The 12,738-nt window shown below is 46.9% G+C and overlaps 1 protein-coding gene across 5 annotated transcripts in view; it reads right to left on the reverse strand.

The window, feature by feature from the left end:
• The window catches only part of LOC115121437 (histone deacetylase 4-like), an 86,449-nt gene that overhangs the window by 17,326 nt on the left and 56,385 nt on the right, over positions 1-12,738 (reverse strand). For all 5 annotated transcript variants that reach the window (XM_065018969.1, XM_065018970.1, XM_065018968.1 and 2 more), the window contains 5 exons: positions 12,522-12,722; positions 10,978-11,173; positions 10,547-10,680; positions 10,159-10,308; positions 9,035-9,142 (listed from right to left, as the gene is read on the reverse strand). In XM_065018969.1, coding sequence (XP_064875041.1) covers positions 9,035-9,142; positions 10,159-10,308; positions 10,547-10,680; positions 10,978-11,173; positions 12,522-12,722 — 789 coding nt within the window. The remainder of the gene's footprint in view (positions 1-9,034; positions 9,143-10,158; positions 10,309-10,546; positions 10,681-10,977; positions 11,174-12,521; positions 12,723-12,738) is intronic.

Consider the following 12,738-nt stretch of genomic DNA (forward strand, 5'->3'; position numbering starts at 1 on the left):
GTAGAGAGACCTAACCTTAATGGAGGGATAGAGGGATGAAAAGGAGAAGAGGAGGGTAGAGACCTAACCTTAATGGAGGGATAGAGGGATGAAAAGGAGAAGAGGAGGGTAGAGACCTAACCTTAATGGAGGGATAGAGGGATGAAAAGGAGAAGAGGGTAGAGAGTCCTAACCTTAATGGAGGGATAGAGGGATGAAAAGGAGGAGGGTAGAGAGACCTAACCTTAATGGAGGGATAGAGGGATGAAAAGGAGGAGGGTAGAGACCTAACCTTAATGGAGGGATAGAGGGATGAAAAGGAGAAGAGGAGGGTAGAGACCTAACCTTAATGGAGGGATAGAGGGATGAAAAGGAGAAGAGGGTAGAGACCTAACCTTAATGGAGGGATAGAGGGATGAAAAGGAGGAGGGTAGAGAGACCTAACCTTAATGGAGGGATAGAGGGATGAAAAGGAGGAGGGTAGAGAGACCTAACCTTAATGGAGGGATAGAGGGATGAAAAGGAGAAGAGAGGGTAGAGACCTAACCTTAATGGAGGGATAGAGGGATGAAAAGGAGAAGAGGAGGGTAGAGACCTAACCTTAATGGAGGGATAGAGGGATGAAAAGGAGAAGAGGAGGGTAGAGACCTAACCTTAATGGAGGGATAGAGGGATGAAAAGGAGAAGAGGGTAGAGACCTAACCTTAATGGAGGGGTAGAGGGATGAAAAGGAGAAGAGGGTAGAGACCTAACCTTAATGGAGGGATAGAGGGATGAAAAGGAGAAGAGGGTAGAGACCTAACCTTAATGGAGGGATAGAGGGATGAAAAGGAGAAGAGGGTAGAGACCTAACCTTAATGGAGGGATAGAGGGATGAAAAGGAGAAGAGGGTAGAGACCTAACCTTAATGGAGGGATAGGGGGATGAAAAGGAGAAGAGGGTAGAGACCTAACCTTAATGGAGGGGTAGAGGGATGAAAAGGAGAAGATGGTAGAGACCTAACCTTAATGGAGGGATAGAGGGATGAAAAGGAGAAGAGGGTAGAGACCTAACCTTAATGGAGGGATAGAGGGATGAAAAGGAGAAGAGGAGGGTAGAGACCTAACCTTAATGGAGGGATAGAGGGATGAAAAGGAGAAGAGGAGGGTAGAGACCTAACCTTAATGGAGGGGTAGAGGGATGAAAAGGAGAAGAGGACGGTAGAGAGACCTAACCTTAATGGAGGGATAGAGGGATGAAAATGAGAAGAGGGTAGAGAGACCTAACCTTAATGGAGGGATAGAGGGATCAAAAGGAGAAGAGGGTAGAGACCTAACCTTAATGGAGGGATAGAGGGATGAAAAGGAGAAGAGGGTAGAGACCTAACCTTAATGGAGGGATAGGGGGATGAAAAGGAGAAGAGGGTAGAGACCTAACCTTAATGGAGGGATAGGGGGATGAAAAGGAGAAGAGGGTAGAGACCTAACCTTAATGGAGGGATAGAGGGATGAAAATGAGAAGAGGAGGGTAGAGACCTAACCTTAATGGAGGGATAGAGGGATGAAAAGGAGAAGAGGACGGTAGAGAGACCTAACCTTAATGGAGGGATAGAGGGATGAAAAGGAGAAGAGGACGGTAGAGACCTAACCTTAATGGAGGGATAGAGGGATGAAAAGGAGGAGGGTAGAGAGACCTAACCTTAATGGAGGGATAGAGGGATGAAAAGGAGAAGAGGGTAGAGACCTAACCTTAATGGAGGGATAGAGGGATGAAAAGGAGAAGAGGGTAGAGACCTAACCTTAATGGAGGGATAGAGGGATGAAAAGGAGAAGAGGAGGGTAGAGACCTAACCTTAATGGAGGGATAGAGGGATGAAAAGGAGGAGGGTAGAGAGACCTAACCTTCATGGAGGGATAGAGGGATGAAAAGGAGAAGAGGGTAGAGACCTAACCTTAATGGAGGAATAGAGGGATGAAAAGGAGAAGAGGGTAGAGACCTAACCTTAATGGAGGGGTAGAGGGATGAAAAGGAGAAGAGGAGGGTAGAGAGACCTAACATTAATGGAGGGATAGAGGGATGAAAATGAGGAGGGTAGAGAGGACTCACCTTAATGGAGGGATAGAGGGATGAAAAGGAGGAGGGTAGAGAGACCTAACCTTAATGGAGGGATAGAGGGATGAAAAGGAGAAGAGGACGGTAGAGACCTAACCTTAATGGAGGGATAGAGGGATGAAAAGGAGAAGAGGAGGGTAGAGACCTAACCTTAATGGAGGGATAGAGGGATGAAAAGGAGAAGTGGACGGTAGAGACCTAACCTTAATGGAGGGATAGAGGGATGAAAAGGAGGAGGGTAGAGAGACCTAACCTTAATGGAGGGGTAGAGGGATGAAAAGGAGGAGGGTAGAGACCTAACCTTAATGGAGGGATAGAGGGATGAAAAGGAGAAGAGGGTAGAGAGACCTAACCTTAATGGAGGGATAGAGGGATGAAAAGGAGGAGGGTAGAGAGACCTAACCTTAATGGAGGGATAGAGGGATGAAAAGGAGAAGAGGAGGGTAGAGACCTAACCTTAATGGAGGGATAGAGGGATGAAAAGGAGAAGAGGAGGGTAGAGACCTAACCTTAATGGAGGGATAGAGGGATGAAAAGGAGAAGAGGGTAGAGAGTCCTAACCTTAATGGAGGGATAGAGGGATGAAAAGGAGGAGGTAGAGAGACCTAACCTTAATGGAGGGATAGAGGGATGAAAAGGAGGAGGGTAGAGAGACCTAACCTTAATGGAGGGATAGAGGGATGAAAAGGAGAAGAGGAGGGTAGAGACGTAACCTTAATGGAGGGATAGAGGGATGAAAAGGAGAAGAGGGTAGAGACCTAACCTTAATGGAGGGATAGAGGGATGAAAAGGAGGAGGGTAGAGAGACCTAACCTTAATGGAGGGATAGAGGGATGAAAAGGAGAAGAGGGTAGAGACCTAACCTTAATGGAGGGATAGAGGGATGAAAAGGAGAAGAGGGTAGAGACCTAACCTTAATGGAGGGATAGAGGGATGAAAAGGAGAAGAGGGTAGAGACCTAACCTTAATGGAGGGATAGAGGGATGAAAAGGAGAAGAGGGTAGAGACCGAACCTTAATGGAGGGATAGAGGGATGAAAAGGAGAAGAGGGTAGAGACCGAACCTTAATGGAGGGATAGAGGGATGAAAAGGAGAAGAGGGTAGAGACCTAACCTTAATGGAGGGATAGGGGATGAAAAGCAGAAGAGGGGGTAGAGACCTAACCTTAATGGAGGGGTAGAGGGATGAAAAGGAGAAGAGGGTAGAGACCTAACCTTAATGGAGGGATAGAGGGATGAAAAGGAGAGAGGGGGTAGAGACCTAACCTTAATGGAGGGATAGAGGGATGAAAAGGAGAAGAGGAGGGTAGAGACACCTAACCTTAATGGAGGGATAGAGGGATGAAAAGGAGAAGAGGAGGGTAGAGACCTAACCTTAATGGAGGGATAGAGGGATGAAAAGGAGAAGAGGAGGGTAGAGACACCTAACCTTAATGGAGGGATAGAGGGATGAAAAGGAGGAGGGTAGAGAGACCTAACCTTAATGGAGGGGTAGAGGGATGAAAAGGAGGAGGGTAGAGACCTAACCTTAATGGAGGGATAGAGGGATGAAAAGGAGGAGGGTAGAGAGACCTAACCTTAATGGAGGGATAGAGGGATGAAAAGGAGGAGGGTAGAGAGACCTAACCTTAATGGAGGGATAGAGGGATGAAAAGGAGAAGAGGAGGGTAGAGACCTAACCTTAATGGAGGGATAGAGGGATGAAAAGGAGAAGAGGAGGGTAGAGACCTAACCTTAATGGAGGGATAGAGGGATGAAAAGGAGAAGAGGGTAGAGAGTCCTAACCTTAATGGAGGGATAGAGGGATGAAAAGGAGGAGGGTAGAGAGACCTAACCTTAATGGAGGGATAGAGGGATGAAAAGGAGGAGGGTAGAGAGACCTAACCTTAATGGAGGGATAGAGGGATGAAAAGGAGAAGAGGACGGTAGAGACCTAACCTTAATGGAGGGATAGAGGGATGAAAAGGAGAAGAGGGTAGAGACCTAACCTTAATGGAGGGATAGAGGGATGAAAAGGAGGAGGGGGAGAGACCTAACCTTAATGGAGGGATAGAGGGATGAAAAGGAGGAGGGTAGAGAGACCTAACCTTAATGGAGGGATAGAGGGATGAAAAGGAGAAGAGGGTAGAGACCTAACCTTAATGGAGGGATAGAGGGATGAAAAGGAGAAGAGGAGGGTAGAGACCTAACCTTAATGGAGGGATAGAGGGATGAAAAGGAGAAGAGGAGGGTAGAGACCTAACCTTAATGGAGGGATAGAGGGATGAAAAGGAGAAGAGGGTAGAGACCTAACCTTAATGGAGGGGTAGAGGGATGAAAAGGAGAAGAGGGTAGAGACCTAACCTTAATGGAGGGATAGAGGGATGAAAAGGAGAAGAGGGTAGAGACCTAACCTTAATGGAGGGATAGAGGGATGAAAAGGAGAAGAGGGTAGAGACCTAACCTTAATGGAGGGATAGAGGGATGAAAAGGAGAAGAGGGTAGAGAGACCTAACCTTAATGGAGGGGTAGAGGGATGAAAAGGAGGAGGGTAGAGACCTAACCTTAATGGAGGGATAGAGGGATGAAAAGGAGGAGGGTAGAGAGACCTAACCTTAATGGAGGGATAGAGGGATGAAAAGGAGGAGGGTAGAGAGACCTAACCTTAATGGAGGGATAGAGGGATGAAAAGGAGAAGAGGAGGGTAGAGACCTAATCTTAATGGAGGGATAGAGGGATGAAAAGGAGAAGAGGAGGGTAGAGACCTAACCTTAATGGAGGGATAGAGGGATGAAAAGGAGAAGAGGGTAGAGAGTCCTAACCTTAATGGAGGGATAGAGGGATGAAAAGGAGAAGAGGGTAGAGAGACCTAACCTTAATGGAGGGATAGAGGGATGAAAAGGAGGAGGGTAGAGAGACCTAACCTTAATGGAGGGATAGAGGGATGAAAAGGAGAAGAGGAGGGTAGAGACCTAACCTTAATGGAGGGATAGAGGGATGAAAAGGAGAAGAGGGTAGAGACCTAACCTTAATGGAGGGATAGAGGGATGAAAAGGAGAAGAGAGGGTAGAGACCTAACCTTAATGGAGGGATAGAGGGATGAAAAGGAGAAGAGGAGGGTAGAGACCTAACCTTAATGGAGGGATAGAGGGATGAAAAGGAGAAGAGGGTAGAGACCTAACCTTAATGGAGGGATAGAGGGATGAAAAGGAGAAGAGGGTAGAGACCTAACCTTAATGGAGGGATAGAGGGATGAAAAGGAGAGAGAGGGTAGAGACCTAACCTTAATGGAGGGATAGAGGGATGAAAAGGAGAAGAGGGTAGAGACCTAACCTTAATGGAGGGATAGAGGGATGAAAAGGAGAAGAGGGTAGAGACCTAACCTTAATGGAGGGATAGGGGGATGAAAAGCAGAAGAGGGTAGAGACCTAACCTTAATGGAGGGGTAGAGGGATGAAAAGGAGAAGAGGGTAGAGACCTAACCTTAATGGAGGGATAGAGGGATGAAAAGGAGAAGAGGGTAGAGACCTAACCTTAATGGAGGGATAGAGGGATGAAAAGGAGAAGAGGAGGGTAGAGACCTAACCTTAATGGAGGGATAGAGGGATGAAAAGGAGAAGAGGAGGGTAGAGACCTAACCTTAATGGAGGGATAGAGGGATGAAAAGGAGAAGAGGAGGGTAGAGACACCTAACCTTAATGGAGGGATAGAGGGATGAAAAGGAGGAGGGTAGAGAGACCTAACCTTAATGGAGGGGTAGAGGGATGAAAAGGAGGAGGGTAGAGACCTAACCTTAATGGAGGGATAGAGGGATGAAAAGGAGAAGAGGGTAGAGACCTAACCTTAATGGAGGGATAGAGGGATGAAAAGGAGAAGAGGTAGAGAGACCTAACCTTAATGGAGGGATAGAGGGATGAAAAGGAGAAGAGGAGGGTAGAGACCTAACCTTAATGGAGGGATAGAGGGATGAAAAGGAGAAGAGGAGGGTAGAGACCTAACCTTAATGGAGGGATAGAGGGATGAAAAGGGAGAAGAGGGTAGAGAGTCCTAACCTTAATGGAGGGATAGAGGGATGAAAAGGAGAAGAGGGTAGAGAGACCTAACCTTAATGGAGGGATAGAGGGATGAAAAGGAGAGGAGGGTAGAGAGACCTAACCTTAATGGAGGGATAGAGGGATGAAAAGGAGAAGAGGACGGTAGAGACCTAACCTTAATGGAGGGATAGAGGGATGAAAAGGAGAAGAGGGTAGAGACCTAACCTTAATGGAGGGATAGAGGGATGAAAAGGAGGAGGGTAGAGAGACCTAACCTTAATGGAGGGATAGAGGGATGAAAAGGAGGAGGGTAGAGAGACCTAACCTTAATGGAGGGATAGAGGGATGAAAAGGAGAAGAGGGTAGAGACCTAACCTTAATGGAGGGATAGAGGGATGAAAAGGAGAAGAGGAGGGTAGAGACCTAACCTTAATGGAGGGATAGAGGGATGAAAAGGAGAAGAGGAGGGTAGAGACCTAACCTTAATGGAGGGATAGAGGGATGAAAAGGAGAAGAGGGTAGAGACCTAACCTTAATGGAGGGGTAGAGGGATGAAAAGGAGAAGAGGGTAGAGACCTAACCTTAATGGAGGGATAGAGGGATGAAAAGGAGAAGAGGGTAGAGACCTAACCTTAATGGAGGGATAGAGGGATGAAAAGGAGAAGAGGGTAGAGACCTAACCTTTAATGGAGGGATAGAGGGATGAAAAGGAGAAGAGGGTAGAGACCTAACCTTAATGGAGGGATAGGGGGATGAAAAGGAGAAGAGGGTAGAGACCTAACCTTAATGGAGGGGTAGAGGGATGAAAAGGAGAAGATGGTAGAGACCTAACCTTAATGGAGGGATAGAGGGATGAAAAGGAGAAGAGGGTAGAGACCTAACCTTAATGGAGGGATAGAGGGATGAAAAGGAGAAGAGGAGGGTAGAGACCTAACCTTAATGGAGGGATAGAGGGATGAAAAGGAGAAGAGGAGGGTAGAGACCTAACCTTAATGGAGGGATAGAGGGATGAAAAGGAGAAGAGGACGGTAGAGAGACCTAACCTTAATGGAGGGATAGAGGGATGAAAATGAGAAGAGGGTAGAGAGACCTAACCTTAATGGAGGGATAGAGGGATCAAAAGGAGAAGAGGGTAGAGACCTAACCTTAATGGAGGGATAGAGGGATGAAAAGGAGAAGAGGGTAGAGACCTAACCTTAATGGAGGGATAGGGGGATGAAAAGGAGAAGAGGGTAGAGACCTAACCTTAATGGAGGGATAGGGGGATGAAAAGGAGAAGAGGGTAGAGACCTAACCTTAATGGAGGGATAGAGGGATGAAAATGAGAAGAGGAGGGTAGAGACCTAACCTTAATGGAGGGATAGAGGGATGAAAAGGAGAAGAGGAGGGTAGAGACACCTAACCTTAATGGAGGGATAGAGGGATGAAAAGGAGAAGAGGAGGGTAGAGACACCTAACCTTAATGGAGGGATAGAGGGATGAAAAGGAGAAGAGGACGGTAGAGACCTAACCTTAATGGAGGGATAGAGGGATGAAAAGGAGGAGGGTAGAGAGACCTAACCTTAATGGAGGGATAGAGGGATGAAAAGGAGAAGAGGGTAGAGACCTAACCTTAATGGAGGGATAGAGGGATGAAAAGGAGAAGAGGGTAGAGACCTAACCTTAATGGAGGGATAGAGGGATGAAAAGGAGAAGAGGGTAGAGACCTAACCTTAATGGAGGGATAGAGGGATGAAAAGGAGAAGAGGGTAGAGAGACCTAACCTTAATGGAGGGATAGAGGGATGAAAAGGAGAAGAGGGTAGAGACCTAACCTTAATGGATGGATAGAGGGATGAAAAGGAGAAGAGGAGGGTAGAGACCTAACCTTAATGGAGGGATAGAGGGATGAAAAGGAGAAGAGGGTAGAGAGACCTAACCTTAATGGAGGGATAGAGGGATCAAAAGGAGAAGAGGAGGGTAGAGACCTAACCTTAATGGAGGGATAGAGGGATGAAAAGGAGAAGAGGGTAGAGACCTAACCTTAATGGAGGGATAGGGGGATGAAAAGGAGAAGAGGGTAGAGACCTAACCTTAATGGAGGGATAGAGGGATGAAAAGGAGAAGAGGGTAGAGACCTAACCTTAATGGAGGGATAGAGGGATGAAAAGGAGAAGAGGACGGTAGAGACCTAACCTTAATGGAGGGATAGAGGGATGAAAAGGAGAAGAGGGTAGAGACCTAACCTTAATGGAGGGATAGAGGGATGAAAAGGAGAAGAGGGTAGAGACCTAACCTTAATGGAGGGATAGAGGGATGAAAAGGAGAAGAGGGTAGAGAGACCTAACCTTAATGGAGGGGTAGAGGGATGAAAAGGAGAAGAGGACGGTAGAGAGACCTAACCTTAATGGAGGGATAGAGGGATCAAAAGGAGAAGAGGAGGGTAGAGACCTAACCTTAATGGAGGGATAGAGGGATGAAAAGGAGAAGAGGGTAGAGACCTAACCTTAATGGAGGGGTAGAGGGATGAAAAGGAGAAGAGGAGGGTAGAGACCTAACCTTAATGGAGGGATAGAGGGATGAAAAGGAGAAGAGGGTAGAGAGACCTAACCTTAATGGAGGGGTAGAGGGATGAAAAGGAGAAGAGGACGGTAGAGACCTAACCTTAATGGAGGGATAGAGGGATGAAAATGAGAAGAGGAGGGTAGAGACCTAACCTTAATGGAGGGATAGAGGGATGAAAAGGAGAAGAGGGTAGAGAGACCTAACCTTAATGGAGGGATAGAGGGATGAAAAGGAGAAGAGGGTAGAGAGACCTAACCTTAATGGAGGGATAGAGGGATGAAAAGGAGGAGGGTAGAGACCTAACCTTAATGGAGGGATAGAGGGATGAAAAGGAGAAGAGGGTAGAGAGACCTAACCTTAATGGAGGGATAGAGGGATGAAAAGGAGAAGAGGGTAGAGAGGGACTCACCTTCAGTTCACCAGTGGCCACTTTGAACACCAGCTCCACCACAGAACCCACAGCCAGACGAACTGCAGTAGAGGAATGGACCTCGTTCCAGATGGTGTCACTGTCCACCTGCAATCATCATCGTCGTCACAGTTAAAGGGACATTTTGGGATGTTGGCAATGCAGCCCTTTATCTACTTGCCCAGAGTCAGACGAACTTGTGGAGACCATTTTTATGTCTGCGTGCAGTTTGAAAGGAGTTGCTAACTAGCATAAGCACAATGACTGGACATCTGTGGTAACAGCTTGCATGTGACCATAAGCTAGCATGATAGCTGTTACCATAGACGTCCATTTATTGTGCTAACATCAGTTAGCATTGACTCGTAAAACTACCTCTAACTTCCTTCATACTGGACACAGAGACATACACATTGTATCCACGAGCCACGTGTTCATTTGACTTTGGTGAAGTAGATAAATGGGTTCATTGCCAAAATATAAAACGGGGTTAATGATTTGACCATTGAGGAGGAGGAAAACGAAGATGAGGAAGAGAAATAGGAGGAGGCAGAGGAGAAAAGAGGAGGAGAAAGATGGTTGAGGAGGAGAAATAGGAGGAGGCAGAGGAGAAAAGAGGAGGAGAAAGATGGTTGAGGAGGAGAAATAGGAGGCAGAGGAGAAAAGAGGAGGAGAAAGATTGTTGAGGAGGAGAAATAGGAGGCAGAGGAGAAAAGAGGAGGAGAAAGATTGTTGAGGAGGAGAAATAGGAGGAGGCAGAGGAGAAAGGAAGAGGATAAAGATGGTTGAGGAGGAGAAATAGGAGGAGGCAGAGGAGAAAGGAGGAGGATAAAGATGGTTGAGGAGTAGAAATAGGAGGAGGCAGAGGAGAAAGGAAGAGGATAAAGATGGTTGAGGAGTAGAAATAGGAGGAGGCAGAGGAGAAAGGAGGAGGAGAAAGATGGTTGAGGAGGAGAAATAGGAGGAGGCAGAGGAGAAAGGAAGAGGATAAAGATGGTTGAGGAGTAGAAATAGGAGGAGGCAGAGGAGAAAGGAAGAGGATAAAGATGGTTGAGGAGGAGAAATAGGAGGAGGCAGAGGAGAAAAGAGGAGGAGAAAGATGGTTGAGGAGGAGGAAGACTCACCCCCACTCCTCCACATGGTAATCTGACCAACATGGGCGTGACTGAACAGTCTAGTTTCTGTCGGAGGGGGTTGGTTCCATACAGCAGGACATGGGCTTCAGAGTGGACTGTCTGGAGCTCCTCCAGAGTGGCCTTCCTACCACGGATACACTACACACACACACACACACACACACACACAAAATGGATTCTCTGCGTTTAAGTGAATCACAAATGACAAAGTACATGGAAAGGATAAGCAATGATGTATGTTTATGCATCAGTTGGTAACTCCTAGCAACAGAAATGAATTAAATTCACGCTTGTTTGAAGACTACAAATACAAATAAAAATGATTCTATAACAGAGAATAGCAAAGAGAAGGATGGTTGAAGGCTTTAGAATGTACCTCACACTGTCCCCTAAGTCCTGTCTCCTGCAGTCTGGACCAGATGCTCTGGACGCGTCCGGCGTGCTCCGGATGGGTGTGTGTGTTCCCGCACATACACTGGTGCTTTTGCATCAGAGAGTCATACACCAACCCTGCAGGTAGAACCCAGGACATTAGCACAAACACACGCATTGTAATGAACACACGCATATTACCACTGACGCACACACACACACACAAGTGGAAACAACAAACTGACAGAGCAAAATAAGGAGGGATAAAGGAGCGACAGACAAAGAGAAATATATAAAAATGAATCTACATCTGCATTGCTTGCTGTTTTAGGTTTTAAGCTGGGCTTCTGTACAGCACTTGGTGACATCTGCTGATGGAAAAGGGCTTTACAAATACATTTGATTGATATAAAAGAGAAGAGCATTACTACCAACCTGTGGTGAAGCGAGGTTTGGTGGGAGGCTCAGGGGGCGGGACAGAGATGGGGAAGGAGGAAGCGGAGGCCGGAGACGATTGGGCCCTGGAGAGGGGGCGGTGACCTGGGAAGGTGATTGACAGACCGGCTGCCTCCATGGAAGCCTGATAGTTTCTCAGCTGGTGGATTCTCTGCTGCTCCAACAACATGGCCTGCTGCTCAGAGAGAGGAAAGAGGTGGACGAGGAGGGGAGGAGGAGAGAGGAGAGAGAGGAGAGAGAGGGAAGGGGAAAGAAGGAGAGAGAGAAAGAGAGAAGGGGGAGGAGAGAAAGAGAGAAGAGCAGGGGAAAGAGAAAGAAGGGACAGAGAACAACATTGCATGATAGCAACAGACACAGCCACCGATGGCTATTGTGACATCACCTGCTCTTTATAATGTATTTCCAACATTTAGCCACACGGTGGCAGTCAAGCTACGTGAGGTGAACCAAAACACATGACATCTATCTGCAGCAGAGGAAGTGGATTTAAAAGATGCATGGTTTCCTCTCATTAAAAAAGGACTCTGTGTCAGAAACATAGCATCCTGGGACAGGAAATAGCATATTATTGCCCAAGTGAATCATTCAATAAACACAACTACTGATAAACAAGATCATTTTGTGAGTAAGTGAGAGAGAGAGAGTGAGAGAGTGAGAGAGTGAGAGAGTGAGAGAGTGAGAGAGAGAGAGAGAGAGAGAGAGAGAGAGAGAGAGAGAGAGAGTGAGAGAGAGAGAGAGAGAGAGAGAGAGAGAGAGAATGCAATAAAGTCAATACCGATATGTAAGTGCTCGTTTTGTACGCTGAGAATGAGCCCCAAATTTGCATTGTCAAAGTCATGGAAATGCAGTCATTTAAGATATATATTAAAATATATACTTGTTTGCGAGTGAATTTACTTACCATATGTCGGTTTCAACATATTTGGGGGCCAAGAAGAAGCCGGAAAGTTACCACCATTTCATGAGAACTACAACTCCTACCAGGTGTTCACAATATTACACAATATTCTTCTTTTCATGACAAAGACTGAGCAGGTGAATCCAGGTGAAAGCTGTGATCCCTTATTGATGTCACTTGTTAAATCCACTTCAGTGTGTAGACGAAGTGGCAGAGAACAGTTAAATAAGGATTTTTAAGTCTGGGAGACATGGATTCTGTATGTGTGCAATTCAGGGTGAATGGGCAAGACAGCACCGGTTTGTGACAAGAACTGCAACGCTGCTGGGTTTTTCACGCTCAACAGTTTCCCGTGTGTATCAAGAATGGTTCACCACTCAAAGGACATCCAGCTAACTTGACACAACTGTGGAAAGCATTGGAGTCAACATGGGCCAGCCTCCCTGTGGAACGTTGACACCTTGTGGAGTCCAGGCCCTGACGAACTGAGACAGTTCTGACGGGATGATAAATTGATGATGATCTTGAAACCTATTCAAAAGACATGACTCTGGAAGTAGGATGACATCACTAGCACATCCTATTTACCTGTGGTAGCTCCCTCTCTCACACTCACTCCTCCTACCTGTCTGAACAGCAGTTCCTGCTGCATGTCCTCCTCCTGGTTCTCTTGGGGGTCTGGGGGCTCTTGTTTGATGGCAATCCCACACGGAAAGCCTCCGTCCTGGGGAGAGAGGGCCTGGTGCTCCCTCAGCTCTTCCTCGGTCTCCTCCGGGTGACTCTGGTGCTGCCGGGTCCCCGTGGGCTCACTGGGCTTGCCCATCATCTAAGGAGAGGGTATG

The sequence above is a fragment of the Oncorhynchus nerka genome, linkage group LG5 (assembly GCF_034236695.1).
Source record: "Oncorhynchus nerka isolate Pitt River linkage group LG5, Oner_Uvic_2.0, whole genome shotgun sequence".
Classification (NCBI taxonomy): Eukaryota; Metazoa; Chordata; class Actinopteri; order Salmoniformes; family Salmonidae; genus Oncorhynchus; species Oncorhynchus nerka.